General features: G+C 32.7%; 1 protein-coding gene across 1 annotated transcript in view; it reads left to right on the plus strand.

The window, feature by feature from the left end:
• The first annotated feature begins 1,569 nt into the window (after window positions 1-1,569).
• The window catches only part of LOC118186185 (uncharacterized), a 131,573-nt gene continuing 115,733 nt past the window's right edge, over window positions 1,570-17,409 (plus strand). The window contains exon 1 of the mRNA XM_035356249.2: window positions 1,570-1,790. Within this exon, the coding sequence (XP_035212140.1) occupies window positions 1,715-1,790 (76 nt within the window). The 5' untranslated portion in view covers window positions 1,570-1,714. The remainder of the gene's footprint in view (window positions 1,791-17,409) is intronic.

Consider the following 17,409-nt stretch of genomic DNA (forward strand, 5'->3'; position numbering starts at 1 on the left):
GGATGCCTTTGTGAAGGACTTTCTAAGGGAAACTAGCTCGTATACACGTTACACGTGAGGGAAACCACGAAAACGCAGCCAGCCCGTTCACGGGATTCGAACCCTGAACTGAACTACCAGTGTTCAGCGACGTAAACGCTCGGCCGCTGGTGGGCCATGGATACAAAAATGACCACGCTATATAAATTCGGCGTATATTACAACAGAGAACAGTGCTGCCTAACTGAAATTTTTGGGATGTAGGTTCTCGTGCGACACCATACTTTCCATAACAGTTTAATCCTAAGACATACGAATATTTTATTCCGTCAGCATGTTGCTTTTCAAATATATTTCTTAGTTGCCTTCATTTATTAATTATAATTTTATATCTTTCCGAGTAAGCTGTAGGTCCACCAGCGGTAAAATCGCTGAACACTGGTAGTTCAATCAGAGGTTCGAATCCTGCGAATGAGGTGGCTGTATGGGCATTTTCGTGTGTTTCCCCATGTGTAACGTGTATACGAGCCCGTTTTCCTCTACGAAGGCATCCCTGTTCCTGAAAAGAATAGTCCAATTTTAAAAACGAATTTTCTGTAGACAACCAAAGAAAATAAAATCCATTTTGCTGCAAAAAATCATAGCGAATATTTTTGCGGAATAAATAAGGAACATTATTTAACATGCATATCCTTACTAATTACAATTTAATTTTATTGTGTCTATTGTTATGCGATTATAATAACAGTTATTCCATGTAAACGGATAAGGAGTCATTTGAGATTAGTATGTGTTAGGTGTATTATTTACATTAAATTCCGAAGTGCTGTAAAATGTATGGGGTAAGACAGAAAAATTTCTTTAATAAACAAGAAATTCAGCAACAAAGAAAGCAAGAAAGGAAAGCAAAATTTTCCTTCATCACTTGTACTCAAAATTCAAATAAATTTGAATTCAGAATATCAAAAACGAATTTTAAACTATTATTTTAATCCAAGTGATTTTAAATCTGAATTATCTCAAACTGAACTTGAAACGAATATTGATCACCATTATGTTTGCAACAGTGAGCACGTAAAATTTTATTTTGCAATAAACAATCAAAATTAAGACCATTCAAATTAAAATAAAATTCTGTGTCATTCTTGAATAAACCTCCTACTTCTCGAGCTATACTGCTCAAAAGCAAACTAAATTTCGGCTATTGGCATCCCATTCCATGTAGAAAGCTGTGAACTAGGCGTAGTTTTATAAAATTCCAAATAGTGAAGGGAGTTTGAACTTTTTCGAAATGAGCTTCCTACTTCTCTTTTTGCATTTGTTGACGACAAAGAGCAGAAATGCAAATCTGGACAGCTACTGTGCCGTGTGAAAGACCCTGAAGTCATCTCCTGGAATGGAGTGAGAGCCTAGGAAAGTTGGAATACATACGCAAGCCTACGATGGAAAGGCAAACGTGATGACAAACTCCCATCTTGAAGCGATAGTGTCGGGCGGGCCACTGCCCGACTGGGGGTCACAGCGGCTTGGATCGGATTACACACTAAACTGAAAGCGTGGGCGAACTCGGATACCCGTACATAAGTTCAGAAGTCCCTCTTTTCCTTGGATGTGCTTCTCGAGATCTCACCAGTCCCGATCGAGGCATCACCAGTGTTGTGGATTGTCATCTTTCGGAGTCAACGTTGATATCTTACCGTAGTTTATGAGGCCATAGGAATCGGTTGTTTACAGGATGAGGGCCCATTGGGGTTCTCTGTGGGCTCTGTTGGTCTGCATTGTATTAGCGAAAGCGCAGGACTATACCGAAGGTACGTGTTAAAAATCATGTGTTCAAAAGATTTTTACAGTTTCTTTCTTAAAATTTTTTAAATTAATAAATAAGCATTTTCTTCAGCTTTTTTGCTTTAGGGCGGGAATATTATGGAATAATATGCTTCGGGTGTGCTTAAAGCTTTGAGAAAAGTTGTTTAATAACTTACAATTAGAAAACTTTGGATGTATTAAAATATTCTGCATTTCTCTAATCTTTGACAAAGCCTGATGGTCATAAAAATATCATGCATCTTTGACTACAGGCATGGAAATAGAGAGGGAAAACAGTATCTAAATTTACAGACTAAATAAGCTAAAAGAATTCTAATTCGACGACTATGTTATATCTCAGAACTGAAAGATTTAAAGAGGAAATAGGCTGAATAACTTCTAAACGCACCAGCTGTCTTATTTTAGATGTAAGGCTTCAAACAGTCTCTTAAATTCTGAATTTATTGTTACATAAAGTAAAATACATTCCAATTTAAACTATTTAATGCTCGAATCAATGCGATGCATTTTAAAACAGATTTCTTCATTTAATTAATCTGAAGTAGTGTCAATTAAATTACTTCAAGATATACATACTTTAATTATGCATATATACTCAGTTCTGAAATGCTTTTATTGAAATATCTGTTGTTCAAAACAAACTGGAGACAGATAGATCATTGAATTTAATTAAATCGATCCATGTGAAGATTAACAAAGCGTCTTACTAAAATGTTTACTCAAAGATCATAAACCAACAATAACCTTCCATGATGTCAGTAAAAGAGTTGATAAATTCATCGATAATTTAGAAATTTGTTTTCAGTTACTTATCAAAGACATTAACAATTAGAAGAGCTCCATTTGAGACTTTTCAGCAGCAACTGCCAGGAATACAGACATTAATTATAAATATATAAAGCGTTCTCAAACGTTTTATAGAATTAACTATTGTACACAAAATAGAAACGTTTATTATCATGAAAATTAATTTAAACCGATCCAATGTTAACAAAGCGTTTTATAAAAATTTTTATCAAAGCTGACAAAACGGTCAGTAACTTTTCATAATTTAGTAAAAGAAATGAAAATATCATCAGAACTTTATAAACTTGTGTTTCTGTTCCCTCAAAGTGATCTTAATCAGAGATACTGAGAATTAGAAGAGCTTCATATGGGAATTTTGAGCTAATATAAATGTATTTCAATTTCAAATGGGACAAATAGTTCTTTTGAAAACGACGCATTTTAGGTTCTGAATTAGAAGCCCTCTGGAAAAAATCAACGTTGTACTTAAATATTAGTAATCTAAAATTGTAGAGACATTAGGCTTTTTTTTCCGAAGTAGGAGACAAGAAAAATTGAGCAATGCCTTCGCCGGCACTCGAACCTGAATACGCGCCGAGTGTGCTACCGTTACACCACAAAGGCATGCTGGAAGAAGGGGAAAATACCTTATAAATTTAGAATTCATAAAATCAGCGCGCCAGGCAACGCACTAAAAAGTTATTACCAGAAATAAAAAATTTTAATCTGCGTTAAACTAATTCCAGTTTTTAATTACACTGTTCCTCAAATATCTGTTTTAGTTTAATAGGAAAATACAATGGAGTTAATTGCTGTCGAATAGAACCCAACTGGGGGGGGGATTATCATTTTACATTTTAAGTCCGTTTCCAAGAGCAAAGCACTTTTAAATAAATATTTTCGACTGCAAATATTTACTTTGAAATTTTACCATATAAGCTCATTACTTAAAAATAGAAACATAGATATTTCTGGCATCGGATTCCTACTACGTTTTAAGATTATCCAAGTAAGGAAGCACTATCATACTTACTTTACAGTTACTTACTTATATAAAAAGGAAACGTTTCAAAAAATGTATATATTTTCAAATGCCTACATCCCTAATATTTCTTTTTCTTTTTTTCTTAAGTTCAGAATCTTGACGCAGCTTTTGACTAGCCTTACAAAAAAGCCACCTATTATTTCCTTCACATAAGAAACATAAAAAAAAATATGCGATTTCATTCCTTTGTAAATGTTTGCTTTAAAACTAAATTTTTTCGAATATTTTGGAATAACAGAGTGTTGGTTTGCATGTCGTAAATAATATGCGAGTGTTGTAGCTTTTGAAAAATTAAGAAGCATTAGCTATATTAAATACTAAATTTTAAAATGTATATCAATAATTCTTGAAATTCTTAAAAGAAACTATTCTTTATTATACGTGGGGCAAAATTCTTAGAAAAATTAGTCCTGACACTTCAGAAACAGCAATAAAATCTATTGATAGCGATAAAAAATTAACGAATTCAAAAGATTCAATGTGCTGTGCATTGCATGATAAATTAAACTGTAGACGGAAACAGAAATGACATGACGTTCTCTCTGAAAGTTCCGAATGTAACTCCATTTCAAAGTTTGAGTCCAGAATGCGACGCTAACTTACAGATCTTAATCCCAGAATTCGATGCTGATTTACAAAATATACACCTTCTAGTATAAAATAAGTAGAAGTAAAGGCCGTTTTGCTTGCAGATTTTATTTTCCTTCAGTAAAATGGAGGCAAAATTCTTGCTCCGAACAAAACAGATTTATGGGATAACTTTTGTCTCTACAAGGATGGAAATCAATAAAACCGTTTAAACGTATGAAAAACAACCTTATGAACAAATATTGGATGGAAAACAACAAAGCGAATAAAACTTATGACCAACTATAGCTCTTAAACCTTTGGAGAAGAAGCTAACTGCATCAGTTTCATATCTGAGTGAGCCATTTAACTCTCTTCCAAATTAAGTACTAGCTAATTTTTTTAGAAAATGAAAAACTTCTTCTATCACTGACCAGTCTTCGTATAATTTGTCTCTATTAGCTAAATATTTTAGAATAAATTTCAAGAAAATAACGAACAAATTAAGCTGTTCTCTAGCACCTAATCTTATAAATTTGGGGATGAAAAGTCCTTGAAAAAAATAAATGGAAATAAAAAAGGCCTTTGAAAAATAAAAAATTTTGCATCTCTTCTGTTGCCTCTAAGACTGAGGTCCAGTCTTGGCACGGGTGTCAGTAGGAGCTTTCTAGTGAAGGAAAAGAAAATTATAAAAATGTGGTTTTGAAGTAAATAAAACCCAATTTATTTGCCTCATTTCTTGAGATATCATGCGCTTGGAACAGCTTAATATATTCCTGGAGTTAATAATTGAAGTAACGCCTCATTAGACTGCAGTCTGAGAAAATCTAGAAAATGAAAATAATCTCGTAACTTAAACAGCAAATATGTCGCTACGTTGTTATCACAAAAAAATATTGATGTAATGGTTTACGAGAAGGACAAGTAACGAAACAAGAATTGCAAGCATTAGCAATCATGGTCCATTTTACAGATGAAAGCATGTCTTTTGTCAAATTGAATATGGAATTTCGAATCTATTTAAATACATTTCTTACGAATAACTCTTTCGCACTGTGGTAAACTGTACGGACAAAAAGGCAAAATTTTAGATGCATTTACAATTTTTCTCTATATTGTTAGCAACCATAAACATGTAGGTAGTAAATATTCCGACTGAATGTAACCAATTAATCAATCAAATTTTAAAGTCGGGAGCCTATAATCTCATTATAGCCATATTGAATTTTTTAAAAATACTTGCAAATACCAAAACATAGAGACTCGCATATATCAAATGTGTTATTTATCATGAAAATATACATTATTAAACACATAAATTGCAGTTAAAACAAAAAATTCATTAACCTAAATTTTGTTTAATTAAAGAAATAAATGTTACCTTTAATTTTAATAAATGTTACCTTTTTAATTTCTCTCAAACATGTATAGCATATTTCAGTACAAAACAATAATCGCATATAAAATACTGCAGGGTATTTTGTAATGAAAAATGCATCACCCAAAATATAAAGCAAGTTCTCTTATAAATTACCAAATCTTCAAAGCCTACCAGCACATATTTCGGCGGTAAAGAAATGTATCTGAGAATGAAGAGTTGTAGAAACTAAAAAATCGCATCCTTTTCCTATTCGGAATAAAGTATGCCCTTGTCTAAATCATTGTCTAGGTCGAATGCGGGTCCTTCGACTTTCCAAATAGATGTGTTGTTAATTGCATCATAAAACGCCTTAAACATATTGCAAAAATGCATGACCTCATGCTGTTGTACGCTTGAATAAATGGGAACGGCAACTCGAACTATTCCATTAAGACAATCTGCTTTGCTTTTTAAATACAGTGGTTCACAAATACAGAAATAATGTCCATTTCAAAAGTATATATATTTATTCATCAATTCCACCTTATGGGTTAAAATTCAAAGACTTATGAAATGCATAATTATTTAAATTTTGAATCCAGTGTTAATGTTTCGGGTTAATGATCACTCTTATGAGGAACAAAGAGGAATATATTTCGAAAGTTTGCTTGTATCAAACGAAAGTAAGAAATTTTGTTAAGATTACTGTCGTAGATATCGATTCGATTTATCTGATTTTAATTTATTTTACATCATCAGTTGATGTAAACTAATAGAAATAACAGCGGATATGTGCTTTTACCCAACTGTCTCTTTTTCAGGTTAAAAAAATTATTTTCATTATTCACCCTACATTAACTGTTTTTTATGAAGTTTTATATCAACTTAAGGATTTAATAAAAGAAAAGCAACAATCTACGATAGGAAGGAAAACAATTCTTGGAAGTGAATGCAGTGTCTACAAATTTAGACAAATGAATTTACGAAATTCAACATCAAAGAAATAAACAAATTTATCACTTTAATAATCTGGGCATAGCCCTGTGTTATAGCATATTATAGAACTTATTACTGCTTAGTTTTTTCTCTAAACATTCCTCCTAACGTTGTATAGCTCTTTGGATATTATACAGCTTACTGCTGTTTAGTCGTTTCTATATATTTTAATGCTATGTATTTCTTAGCATGTTATTAGAGATCCTGCATGCCTTCATGTACGAGCCCCACTAAGTGGCCTAGTGATTCAGGCAGCTGAATACTGGCTCGAGCTCACGCGAACGGGCTGGCTGCAAGGTTGATTTTCGTAATTTCCTTGTATGTAATGAGGATACGAACCAGTTTCCCTTAGAAAATCTTCCATGAAGGCGTCCATCTCCTTAGGCAGATCACTCTCGTGCCCATTGCCAAATTCAAATAATTTAACCTAACATAGCTTTTATATACGTTATGCATTGCAGTAATCTTTAATTTGTCATTCTAACTGTCTGAACATCCCAAATGCTTTTTTTATTGTAAAGGATTCCGTTTAAGAGAAGCTTTCATTTTAGTGAACAGAATGAAGTCCTCATGTGTAAATCTAGCAGGTGAGGTGTAGGTGGGATAAGTTTCTTAACAAGAAATTAAGGCGCATGAGGGATACGTTTCTTAATAAGAAGGGAAGTGTACGAGTAACAAATTGATAAGAAGAACATTTCTATGCAGTAAACTTGTACGATAGAAGTTTTACTATTTTCCACTTTTTTGAGCGTATAACAACAGACATAGCATAAAGTAAAATAAATGCAATATAAATTAAACATAATTGACAACGTAAATTAAAATAAATAAAAAATGAGAAAATAATTCCTTTTAAACTTCTTTCCTTAAAGGAAGGACTTAGAAAAGAGGTTATTATTAACGTCACGCGTTAGCATTTAGCAGCTTTTGTCAGATTAGTTGGAAAAATAAATGTTTGTTCCTAAACTTACAATAGTAGACGTACTCTCGACCATTAGTCTTAAATTCAAATATCATGTGGGCAGAATGCACGATTTGAAAGCAGTTGACGGGCCAATTTTTTTTTAAATAATTTTTTAACGAAATAAATTTTGTTTACAAAATTTTAAATTTTATTTACTACATATTTATCAGAACATACATAGAGCAGAACAGAAGAGAAACACGCCAATGTGGCAGTCAAAATCGCAATAACAACATTGTACTTAGCTTACATACAAGGTTGTTATTACTTTGAGTGTTTTAATATATGTACGCTAAATACAAGGTTGTTATTGCGATTTTGATACATAGAGCAGTAGGAATAATGATACAAAAATTTTGCAATTTGTGTTAATTTATTTTCTGTATTTAGTTTAAAGCCTGGTATCTGGAAGAAATTTCTGATCGTTAAACTTTGTAACTCAAATGTATTGACAGCGAAATACTAAATTTCCAGACTGACTTTTATTTTAACTAATTTTAATATGCTGAATAAACCGCTAAATAATTGAACTAAGCGAAAAATAATAAATTACGAAAACTTTTAAATTGACTAAAACTTGAAAATAAATAATGAAGACCTATCCTCTTCCTTTTATATCTTTTTAACCACAACTTTCAGTTATACTCTGTCATGGTGTTTCGATTTTGAGAACGTTTGTAACCTCAGGAAAAAACTGCTAGAAACTACAATTTTTCCTAATTCTACATGTTCATCGGTCAATCTTGTTCTTTTTTATTAATACCTATTATGTACGACTATAGACATGACTATAGACTATTACTATAGACACGTCGTTTTATTCTTAAAAACAAAACGCAAAGAAAGAAAATTTGGCAAAATATTTCTACTGCAGCTGGATATAAAAGCGCTTAAAAATATTTCTAAACCGTTTAAATTTAGATTCAAATTTTTAAGCAATATTTCTTCCCTTATATCAGTCATCTACTGTAAAATAATTCAAATCATTATGCGTATCCTTGGTTTCAGCTTCAGCGTGAAATCATTTTTATTGTAACTCCACTCAGCCTTCAAGTATAACCATTCTTTTTTGAGCAGCTGCCTGCAGACTATCAAAGTCAAGAAAAGCTATAGTTGCTAATAAAGGAAAAAAAAGTGTCTTGTTTCGGCCGAAAAAAGAAGCCTTAATTTAAAAAGAAAAAGTTTGAAAAGGCGATGCAGACGGAAATGGATGGTAAAACTGGAGTTAGAAAAGGAAACTTCTAAGCAAGCTTGACCTCACCATGAAATAGAATAAAGATGAATAATTTTTCAACTGACAGTTTTTGCTATAATGGAAAGTTCCATTTCAAAACATCGTTATTTGCCCGTTTCTTATATTAAAGATCGTATTTCCTGATGAAATTTCCCAGTGCAGTTCAATTAAAAATACAATTAAATCGAGTATTAGTGAATAATAACAACGCTAAATAGTGTAGTTAAAGAATTCTGATGGAACATACTGCATTTTTAAGCAACGGCATAATTCCTTTTGAGTAGCAGCCTTTCAGCACAAACAATGCATCAAAAGAATTAAAAGTAATACAAATATAAATATTTAGTGAAAAGTTTATGCGTAATACAAAATTTGAAAGTAATGCAAAGATTTTACCAAATTTAAGAGCACAAAAAGAGAATTTTATCATTTAAAAGTAAAACATTTTAACAAATATAAGCATAAAATTCATATGCTTAAAATTGGAAAGGGTTTTGGTTTTCATTTTTTTCCACAACTTCGTTAGTAAATTCTGCCGCTTTTTTGTCACCAGTAAATTTCATCATGTTAATCTTCGGCATATCTTTGATTAATTACTAGTGAACTGTTGAATCGACATTGACAAAGCACACAAAGGCTATCTACTTTATACTAAGGAGGCCATCGAGGAGGACATTTTAAAGGAAACTGCTTTCATTCCGAAAGCTGTTTGCGAACTCAAAGCATCAAATATATTTTTTTACTCGCAGTTTTATCGTTTCTTGGTTTTACTTCACAAAGGGGCATTGCTTGCAATTTTTTCCTCGCTTTGTGTCAGCAACAATATACTATCCATCTCATTCTGTAATTTCCTTCACATTGCGACTCAGAAACCTTACCATTTAAGCCACTGTGTGCGGTTTGTTTCAATCTGAAGTAGTTCACAGCTTCTAATCGAAATGATTTTCAGAATATAAAAAATTTTCAAAATGTCTTTTCATCTGAATCAGTACATTTTTCATTTTTTATTTCAATACTTACACGATGTAATTTTTGAAAAGACAAACAAAAAATGAGAAAGCGAAACAATCAAATTGACCTCACACGGTATTTCCTTGCATATTTCATTCCCTCGCTTTTTAGCTCTAGTCTATGAAAATTTTAAAAATGCTTTTAAAATAATTTTCCTCTTTCTCTATTGTATATCGTTTTTCTCCTCTGAAAGCTAGTTTATTAGTAAACTGTATTTCCTTAATTATTTTTATTTATATTTAGTGTATTCGTTTTGTATTTACATTTATGTATTAGCATTTCATACATTTTACTTTTCTTCGCATTTATTATTTTGAAACGAATTTTATGCAGATTTTCGTTCAACTACCCAGACGTGGCAGGCGTTCTCACATTTAAGAAACTCTTTAAATATGCGATTTCATCTTACTTCTATTACCGACGTCATACTCATTTACTCTTATCTACTGCTGATGAGTTAAATCGTTGGAAATCCGGGTCTTTTGTTCGTCCTCTTCTCCTTCGTTCCTCGAGGGCCTACCAGTGGTCGATTGGTAAAGTCGCTGAACACTGGTAGTTCGGTCTGGGGTTCGGTCTGGTATTCTCTTTGATTTTGGTTAGGTGGTTAGTTGGTTATTGAACAGAGTAGTTTTTTAGAATCGTTTTCGCAATTAATTGGAAATCATTATTTAGAATCATTTGTGAAAAGGCTGTTGTACAAGTTAAGCATCGAAAAATAAACATTTCGACAAATACTGTCATTTTCCCTTAACATTAATTTAAATCCATTAAAAAATTCTCTCATTCTCCATTCATTCTTTACGCCTTTTTTAACTATACGCTAGATAATTTTTTTTCGGTATCAGAGAGAAAGTTAAGTCGTACATTTTCGGCTACTGATATTTCTAACATTTGAGATTTCTTGCGAATTATTTTTTAATAATGAATATGAATAAGAATCTATATTACAATAATAATTTTACATGTTACAATTTACTAGCAACAAATTATTATTACTGAATACCTAAAAGGAAAGAAAACGAATATAATAATGCAAAATAAAAATACACTAAGATTTGCAGACCATTCAATAAATATTATGAGGCATATTAAAGATCAACTTTTAGCATTAAGTAGTAACTGCATTTTTCTGAACTTTTCTCTTTCTCAAAATTCAGGAATTCATGATTATATTTGATTCCTCTTTCCTTCCCCTTTTGGCATACGACAAGTCCAAGGAAGTAAGATGGCTGAACACTGATATTCCGACATAGCATAATAATCTCATAAAGTAGTATTCAAGATACGAGACTTCCCTCTCACAAATTATTGAAGTTTTATTAAATTTAGTTAAAAAAATAAGCGTTTTAGTAAGGAAGTAAGAAAATGGGAAACGGAAAATGATGCAATGATTACATGTTTAAGTCTACAAACACATAAGTATGCATGTACTCAGTTTGAAAAAAAAAAATGACTAAATATTCTTATAAACTATACAAAATCTTAATATCGATTGTAAGAATTTAAAATATGAAAGTTGGTTGAAAAGAGCTATCTGCCTAAGAGGAGGAATGACTTCGTGTAGGAATTTCTAATGGAAACTGGCTCGTACTCACGTTACATATTAAAAAAATAAAAAGCAACCAGGATCGAACTAGCAGCACTCAGCATTCTTAACCATTCGGCCACTTCAGGGGCGTCTCAGACAAGAACTATCGCCGGCGAAAATATTTATTCATATTGCCTATGGAGAAAACCACAAAAATGCCTGTGCAACCGTTCACGGGGATTCGTACTTAGGCCAAACTACCAGTGTTCAGCCATCTTATTCCCACGGAATAGTCGCTTGTTAAAAAAAAGAAAACAGAAATCAGACATTAGAAAGGTACGACGATGGTACCAAGGGCGAAATAATTTTGCTGATGCTATTTCATGGATATCGCGGATGATAGTTAAATGCTACCCAAATGTCGTATCATTTAAATTTGTCGTTTGCTTACTAAGCTTTCATACTGAAATACTTTTTACTAACATAACTGACCGTTAGTTTCAACGAGTAACTTAAATTATTCAAACTACCAAATTTTGTTTTCATTTATTTTCTTAAAATACTTTTCATGTGCAGATAAAATCTCATAAAAAGAAACTCTGCAGACAACTGGAATCGGGTCCAAGATTTATAGTCTGCAGCGACGTCGAGCATTATAAATAACAGCGGATTATGCGTTTTCATATATAAATATTTACTACAAAATTCTCAATAATCAGGCACTGTTTCGCCGAAATCAGACATTTCAAGGGAATGCTGCCCCCTTGTTTTTTTACACAATTCTCTAACTTTCGTTGTTGTTTTTTTTTTTTTCATTTTATAGTCCTTTGTCGTTTGATTATTGGATGCTTTATTTAAATTAGGGCTCGTCTTAATTTCCGTTCTACCTGGGAAACTTTCGACTTATGTACTTTGCTTGTACAGTTAAAAATCTAATTCACTCTTGATGCATGATCCAAATTTGATAGTTAACTTTTTTATTTCACTTTATCCTTCAGTTTCGGCTTCACTTCAACTTAAAGACCGCCAGTTATAATTAATTTTATTTTTACTACGCAGAGTAATTCAAAAATTCCTAGAATAGGCTTAAAAGCTAAAATGGATCAGCAACGCACGATTCCCGAGTGCCTTGCTCGAGCAGCTTCTCCGTTTCCGTCCACAACACTATAGATAAAGTGCATATCGGCACGAGCTCTGCTCCTGTGCAGCCATGTATACCGCTCGAAATCTGCGCGGGCAGTGACTATTTACTCCCCCGATAAAAGTTTCATATATCGCTCAGCAGCGTCTTTTAATATCTCAACGCGTTATTTGCGCACATACCTTATTTCGCACATTTCATATCTTATTTATGCATTACAAAATCTTATTTCGGTTTCTTATACCTGCTTTCATATTTTTGCCAGATATTTTTGAATTTAGAAATATAAATTAGCATAGCGTTAAATATTCAAATAAAGTGTAATAATAAAGTTTATTTAATTTCGTTAAAATCCTCTCCTAAATGAGGTACAAATATCAGAGAGAATTTCCTTTATGTAACTGAAGTACTTGAAGTGTTTATGCATTAATATTTCTTGTGAAATATTCTAACTGAGACTTGATAAATATAAACATATTATTTAAAATATTTATATTTAATTTTATGAATTTAATATGCTACGAGGGTTACATATTAAAATATTTACAATAATTGAAATTAACTTTTAGTTTTATCAACTTGTTTTCAAAGAATATAGTTTTAAACGCTTCATGCAGATATAAGATAACACTCAAACTGGAATTCCAGTCCATTAATTAATCATTCAGTCAAAGGGAATTTGATCTCCGGGCTCACAGCAATATAACACCTTCCACACAATATAATAAAGCAACCTGAACCTGTGTCTGGGCTTTTATATTTGTAATCATTCAACTTATCTAATTGTTGGGCTTTTGTGCCCCAAGATATCACCTGCATAAAAATAATGTCTTATAATATGAATGTGCCAACTAAATAATTTAACATGCTGCACTTTTAAACCCTGCCTTTAGTCACAGATCTTGAAAGAAATTTTACAGTCTAATTACGTTAGTGCTGCTCGACACACCCCGCCCAGCACAGTTAGCTTGTGAGATCAGAGAGCAGTAGTGTTTTATCGACAGGTTATCAGGCCATAAAATTACCCTACATTCAGTGAAATCATTCGTACTATTACATTACAGAAATTCTCGTGCAGAGAGACCTTGCAATCACGTTGGTAAACGTACTTCAAAAATAACAAAATGGGCTTCTCCTAGAAGAAGCAAATTTTTCTCTGAGCTTCGACTCTAGTATTTCTGACGCATCTTCTTCGCGAGTATAAAGTTGGCTTAAAATCTGATCCTCCTCCAAGATAGATTGAGAACTGCTAAAGTATACTAAGTATTTGCGCATCTGAGTTTTCATTACAGTTTTAATCTTGCCCCTTCCTAACATTTTTTAAAATCCTAATAAAAATGTATTCCTTTATTTTTGCTACCGACAGTTTAAAATTTCCCGACTAATAGTGAAATTACGCCACACAAGACAACACTGCCCAGCCCTTCTATTTTTTCGCACTCTTGTGCAAAGTTTTAATTTTGCCGAATTTACTAGAGATACACCTACCAAGATACCATACCAAGTATAAATATGAACCTAGAGATACCATACCAAGTATAAATATGAACACCTTTTTGGCGAGATCATATTTCAGTCTGATTGTTTGATTTAAATACTTAATAGTGCTCGAAACAACTGGAATATACATTGTAAAAACCAAACATTTTTAAGCTCAACGCTATGGAAAAAATTTTAATTGGACGCAAATGTGCATCGGACAACTATGAAGCATCAAAAAGCGCGGAGAAAAGTGTCTTTCCAAAAGTTAAATGAAGAAAATATTGTGAAGAGTATTTAACTTTTGGATTTACGAGAACTGAAGTAGACGCGAAAAGAGGTCCCTTTGTGTTATTTGTTCGAAAATTTCGGAGAAGGACATCATGAAACCCAATAAGCTTATGCATCATTGCGTTTGGTATGGCTTATTTTGATTCTGGGAAAGTACTCGAGGGCTATCTGCCTTAGGGAAAGGATCCTTCGCGGAGGACTTTCTAGGGGAAACGGGCTCGTATATACGTTTAAACATGGAGAAAACCACGAAAACCCATGCAGCCAGCCCGTTCGTGGGATTCGAACCGCGGACCGAACTACCATTTTTCAGCGAATTTACCGCTCGGCCGCTGGTGAGCCCAAGCACCATTTGGAAATACACATAGCAAATACGTTAATAAATCTCAGGAATATTTTTGCTGCTAAACTAAAATTATATGAAAAGCAAAAATATGGTTTTAAAAAATTTTGCTGTTAATGACAAAGCTTTACTGAGGAAATTACGTTTGAGACAAACTGCATTTCATCCTTTTATCAAATGCTCGTCAAATTAGTGACATACTGAAGTTACACAGGAGCAGATATTGCCGAAACTACGTGGGAGCTTGTTCTCAATTCAGGTTGATGAGGCAACAGAGGGTTAATTGTTTACTTTCGATTTTTGGTTGGATTCTGGGTTCGAGTTTGATTTAGAAGCAGTGGAGGAGCTTTCATTTTGTGAACTGGTGCAAGACAATCCAATACACTTGCTTTCTTCAGTGTATTGGATAATTTTAGAACTAAAGTCAGCATACAATGGGAAAACTGTATTGGAATATGAGCAGATGGTGCTCTAACAATGTCTGTAAAATTCCAAATTTTACAGACATAAGTAACACAAAATTCTTTCAGTGTACTTGGGCACACTGCATGATTCACAGAGAAGACCTAGCTGACAAAGAATTAATTCCTAGTCTGAACAATGCGTTGGCCATTGAATTATATAAATTATATAAAAATGAGACCCTTAAAATCAAGACTTTTCTGCTGTTTGCAAAGATGTGAATGCATAACATACAGTTTTACTTTTTTACTGTAAAGCAAGGTAGTTATCAAGGATAAATTTTCTTTTAATTAAGAGATGAATTAGCAGCCTCTTTGGAGGAAGAGGAAAAGGAGAAATATTTCGAGATTATTTATTAATGACAAAACTGAGTTACTTAATAAGCATATCTGATAAACTTAACATGTTAAATGTTCAAATTCAGGGAGCTAATACACGTATCTTGGAGATGAGGGACAAGGTGAATGTTTTTGCAGAAAATTCGAACTATGGAACATACGCGTAAGTAGAAAACCTTTGAGATGTTTAGTAATGGGAACGACGTTCTTAAAATCTATACTGCTAATGAGGATTAATTCACAGTTATATTTTCACTATTCAAAATCATCTGAAATTTTACAATTTTACAAGGTATGTTATAAAAGTCAAAAATTAATAAAAATCATACGAGTGGCTCAGAGACCTATTTTAAAATACTTCGGAAGGCCTCTCAGTTGAACAATAAGAGCTATTCATAGACCTACAGTAAGTGGTAACATTAAAACGGAGTTTGGTAACAAACCACTGTTGAGTTTTGAGCTGGACTAGATGAACAGTTTCCAGCATAGAATAAAAGATAATTTCTTATAGTATTGCAGATTTCTACTACTTGTTTGTGTGAAATCTAGATATTCTACAGTAGCGGAAGTAAAGACAAATTTCCAGCCAAACACAGAAAGCGAACTCTAGAGTTTCAGTTTTTAATTTAACGCACTGTTACAGAAAGATTTATTCCGCAAATTGGCTCAAAGAACGCACTAATACCATTTGTTCTTTTTTAATTCATGGTATGCCATAGATGTATATTTTATTATCTCCACTTAACTTTTATCCGGGTTTATCTAATTCTATATCTACTTTTCTAACATCATAAAGCTGTTTAACTTGTTTTAGATTCAATAGATGTATATTTCATATTTTCGAATTTTGTTTTCAGTTTTTCACTTTTGTAGCTTCGCGCCCCACACGTTAAAAACAGCCATCGTACTTTAATATGGCCAGTTTCTATAAGTCGAACCTGCACAGCTAGGCGCTATACCGAGGAAAAAAATTAACACTCTTAATCGCTGTTTTTTTTTTCTATAAATCTTATCAGAAAACAAAATGAGCAATTTAGCCCAAAGGTGTAAGTGCAGCGATTTCCAAACCTTTTGATCGCGTACACATAAAACGAAAATAATTATAAGTTGTACCCAATATAATATGATATAATATATAAAGCTGCGCATGCGCACGAAGAAGCCTTCAAACTTTTTGATCGCGTACACCTAAGATGAAAATAATTACAAGTTGTATCCAATATAATATGATATAATATATTAACTTTAATAATTAAGCTTTAAAAGCTTAATATATTAAGTTTAATAAGTAAGCTTAGCATATTAAGCTTTAAAGCGCATGAGCACGAAAAAGACAGCTTCTTCATGAACTTCAGAGATATCTTCCTTTCAAAGGCAGAGCTTCCCATACAAAAAGTTACCACTAAGTTACTCGCTTGCTGTAAAAGACTTCGTTCGTATGCGCTTTAAAGCTGCTTTATCTATAATGTTAAGCTCACCACACGCACCGAACAATGATACAGCCTCGAACTCACGTTAAGAATACAGTCACAAGTGATCGTGAGGTTACTTCGACGTGCACCTTGGGGTACGCATACCCCACTTTGGAAACTGGTGTAGAAGGTCACATTTCAGCGCATATCCTTTTTAAGAATACTATCAGTACAAGGACGTTTTTTATTCAGTCCATTTTTTCCCTATTAAACACACGTGTATCAAATTTTATGTGGTACTCCTTTTTTATTTTTGATCCAGAGAGTTTATTCTATATAAACGTTGAAAATAATTGGTCACGGTTTCTTTAATGTTTCTTTACTAACCATTCACATATATCCAATATACATTCTTACAATATATGCCAATGTCATGCAAGAAAATAAATAAAATTTTGTGTATCATATCTACGACTTACACTGTAGGGAAAAGCAACTCAGAACAGGAAGATAATTAAATTTTATTTAAAATATAAAAAGCATGTTAGAAAATATTTGCAAAAAGCACAAAACTTTCATTATAAGAAGCCAGGGAAAGTTTTAGAAATCTCACTTTGAGAGTTATTGACCTTTTCAGTGAATTTAT

This window comes from Stegodyphus dumicola, chromosome X2 (genome assembly GCF_044657685.1).
Source record: "Stegodyphus dumicola isolate Sdum_Otavi_A_Nest chromosome X2, ASM4465768v1".
Classification (NCBI taxonomy): domain Eukaryota; kingdom Metazoa; phylum Arthropoda; class Arachnida; order Araneae; family Eresidae; genus Stegodyphus; species Stegodyphus dumicola.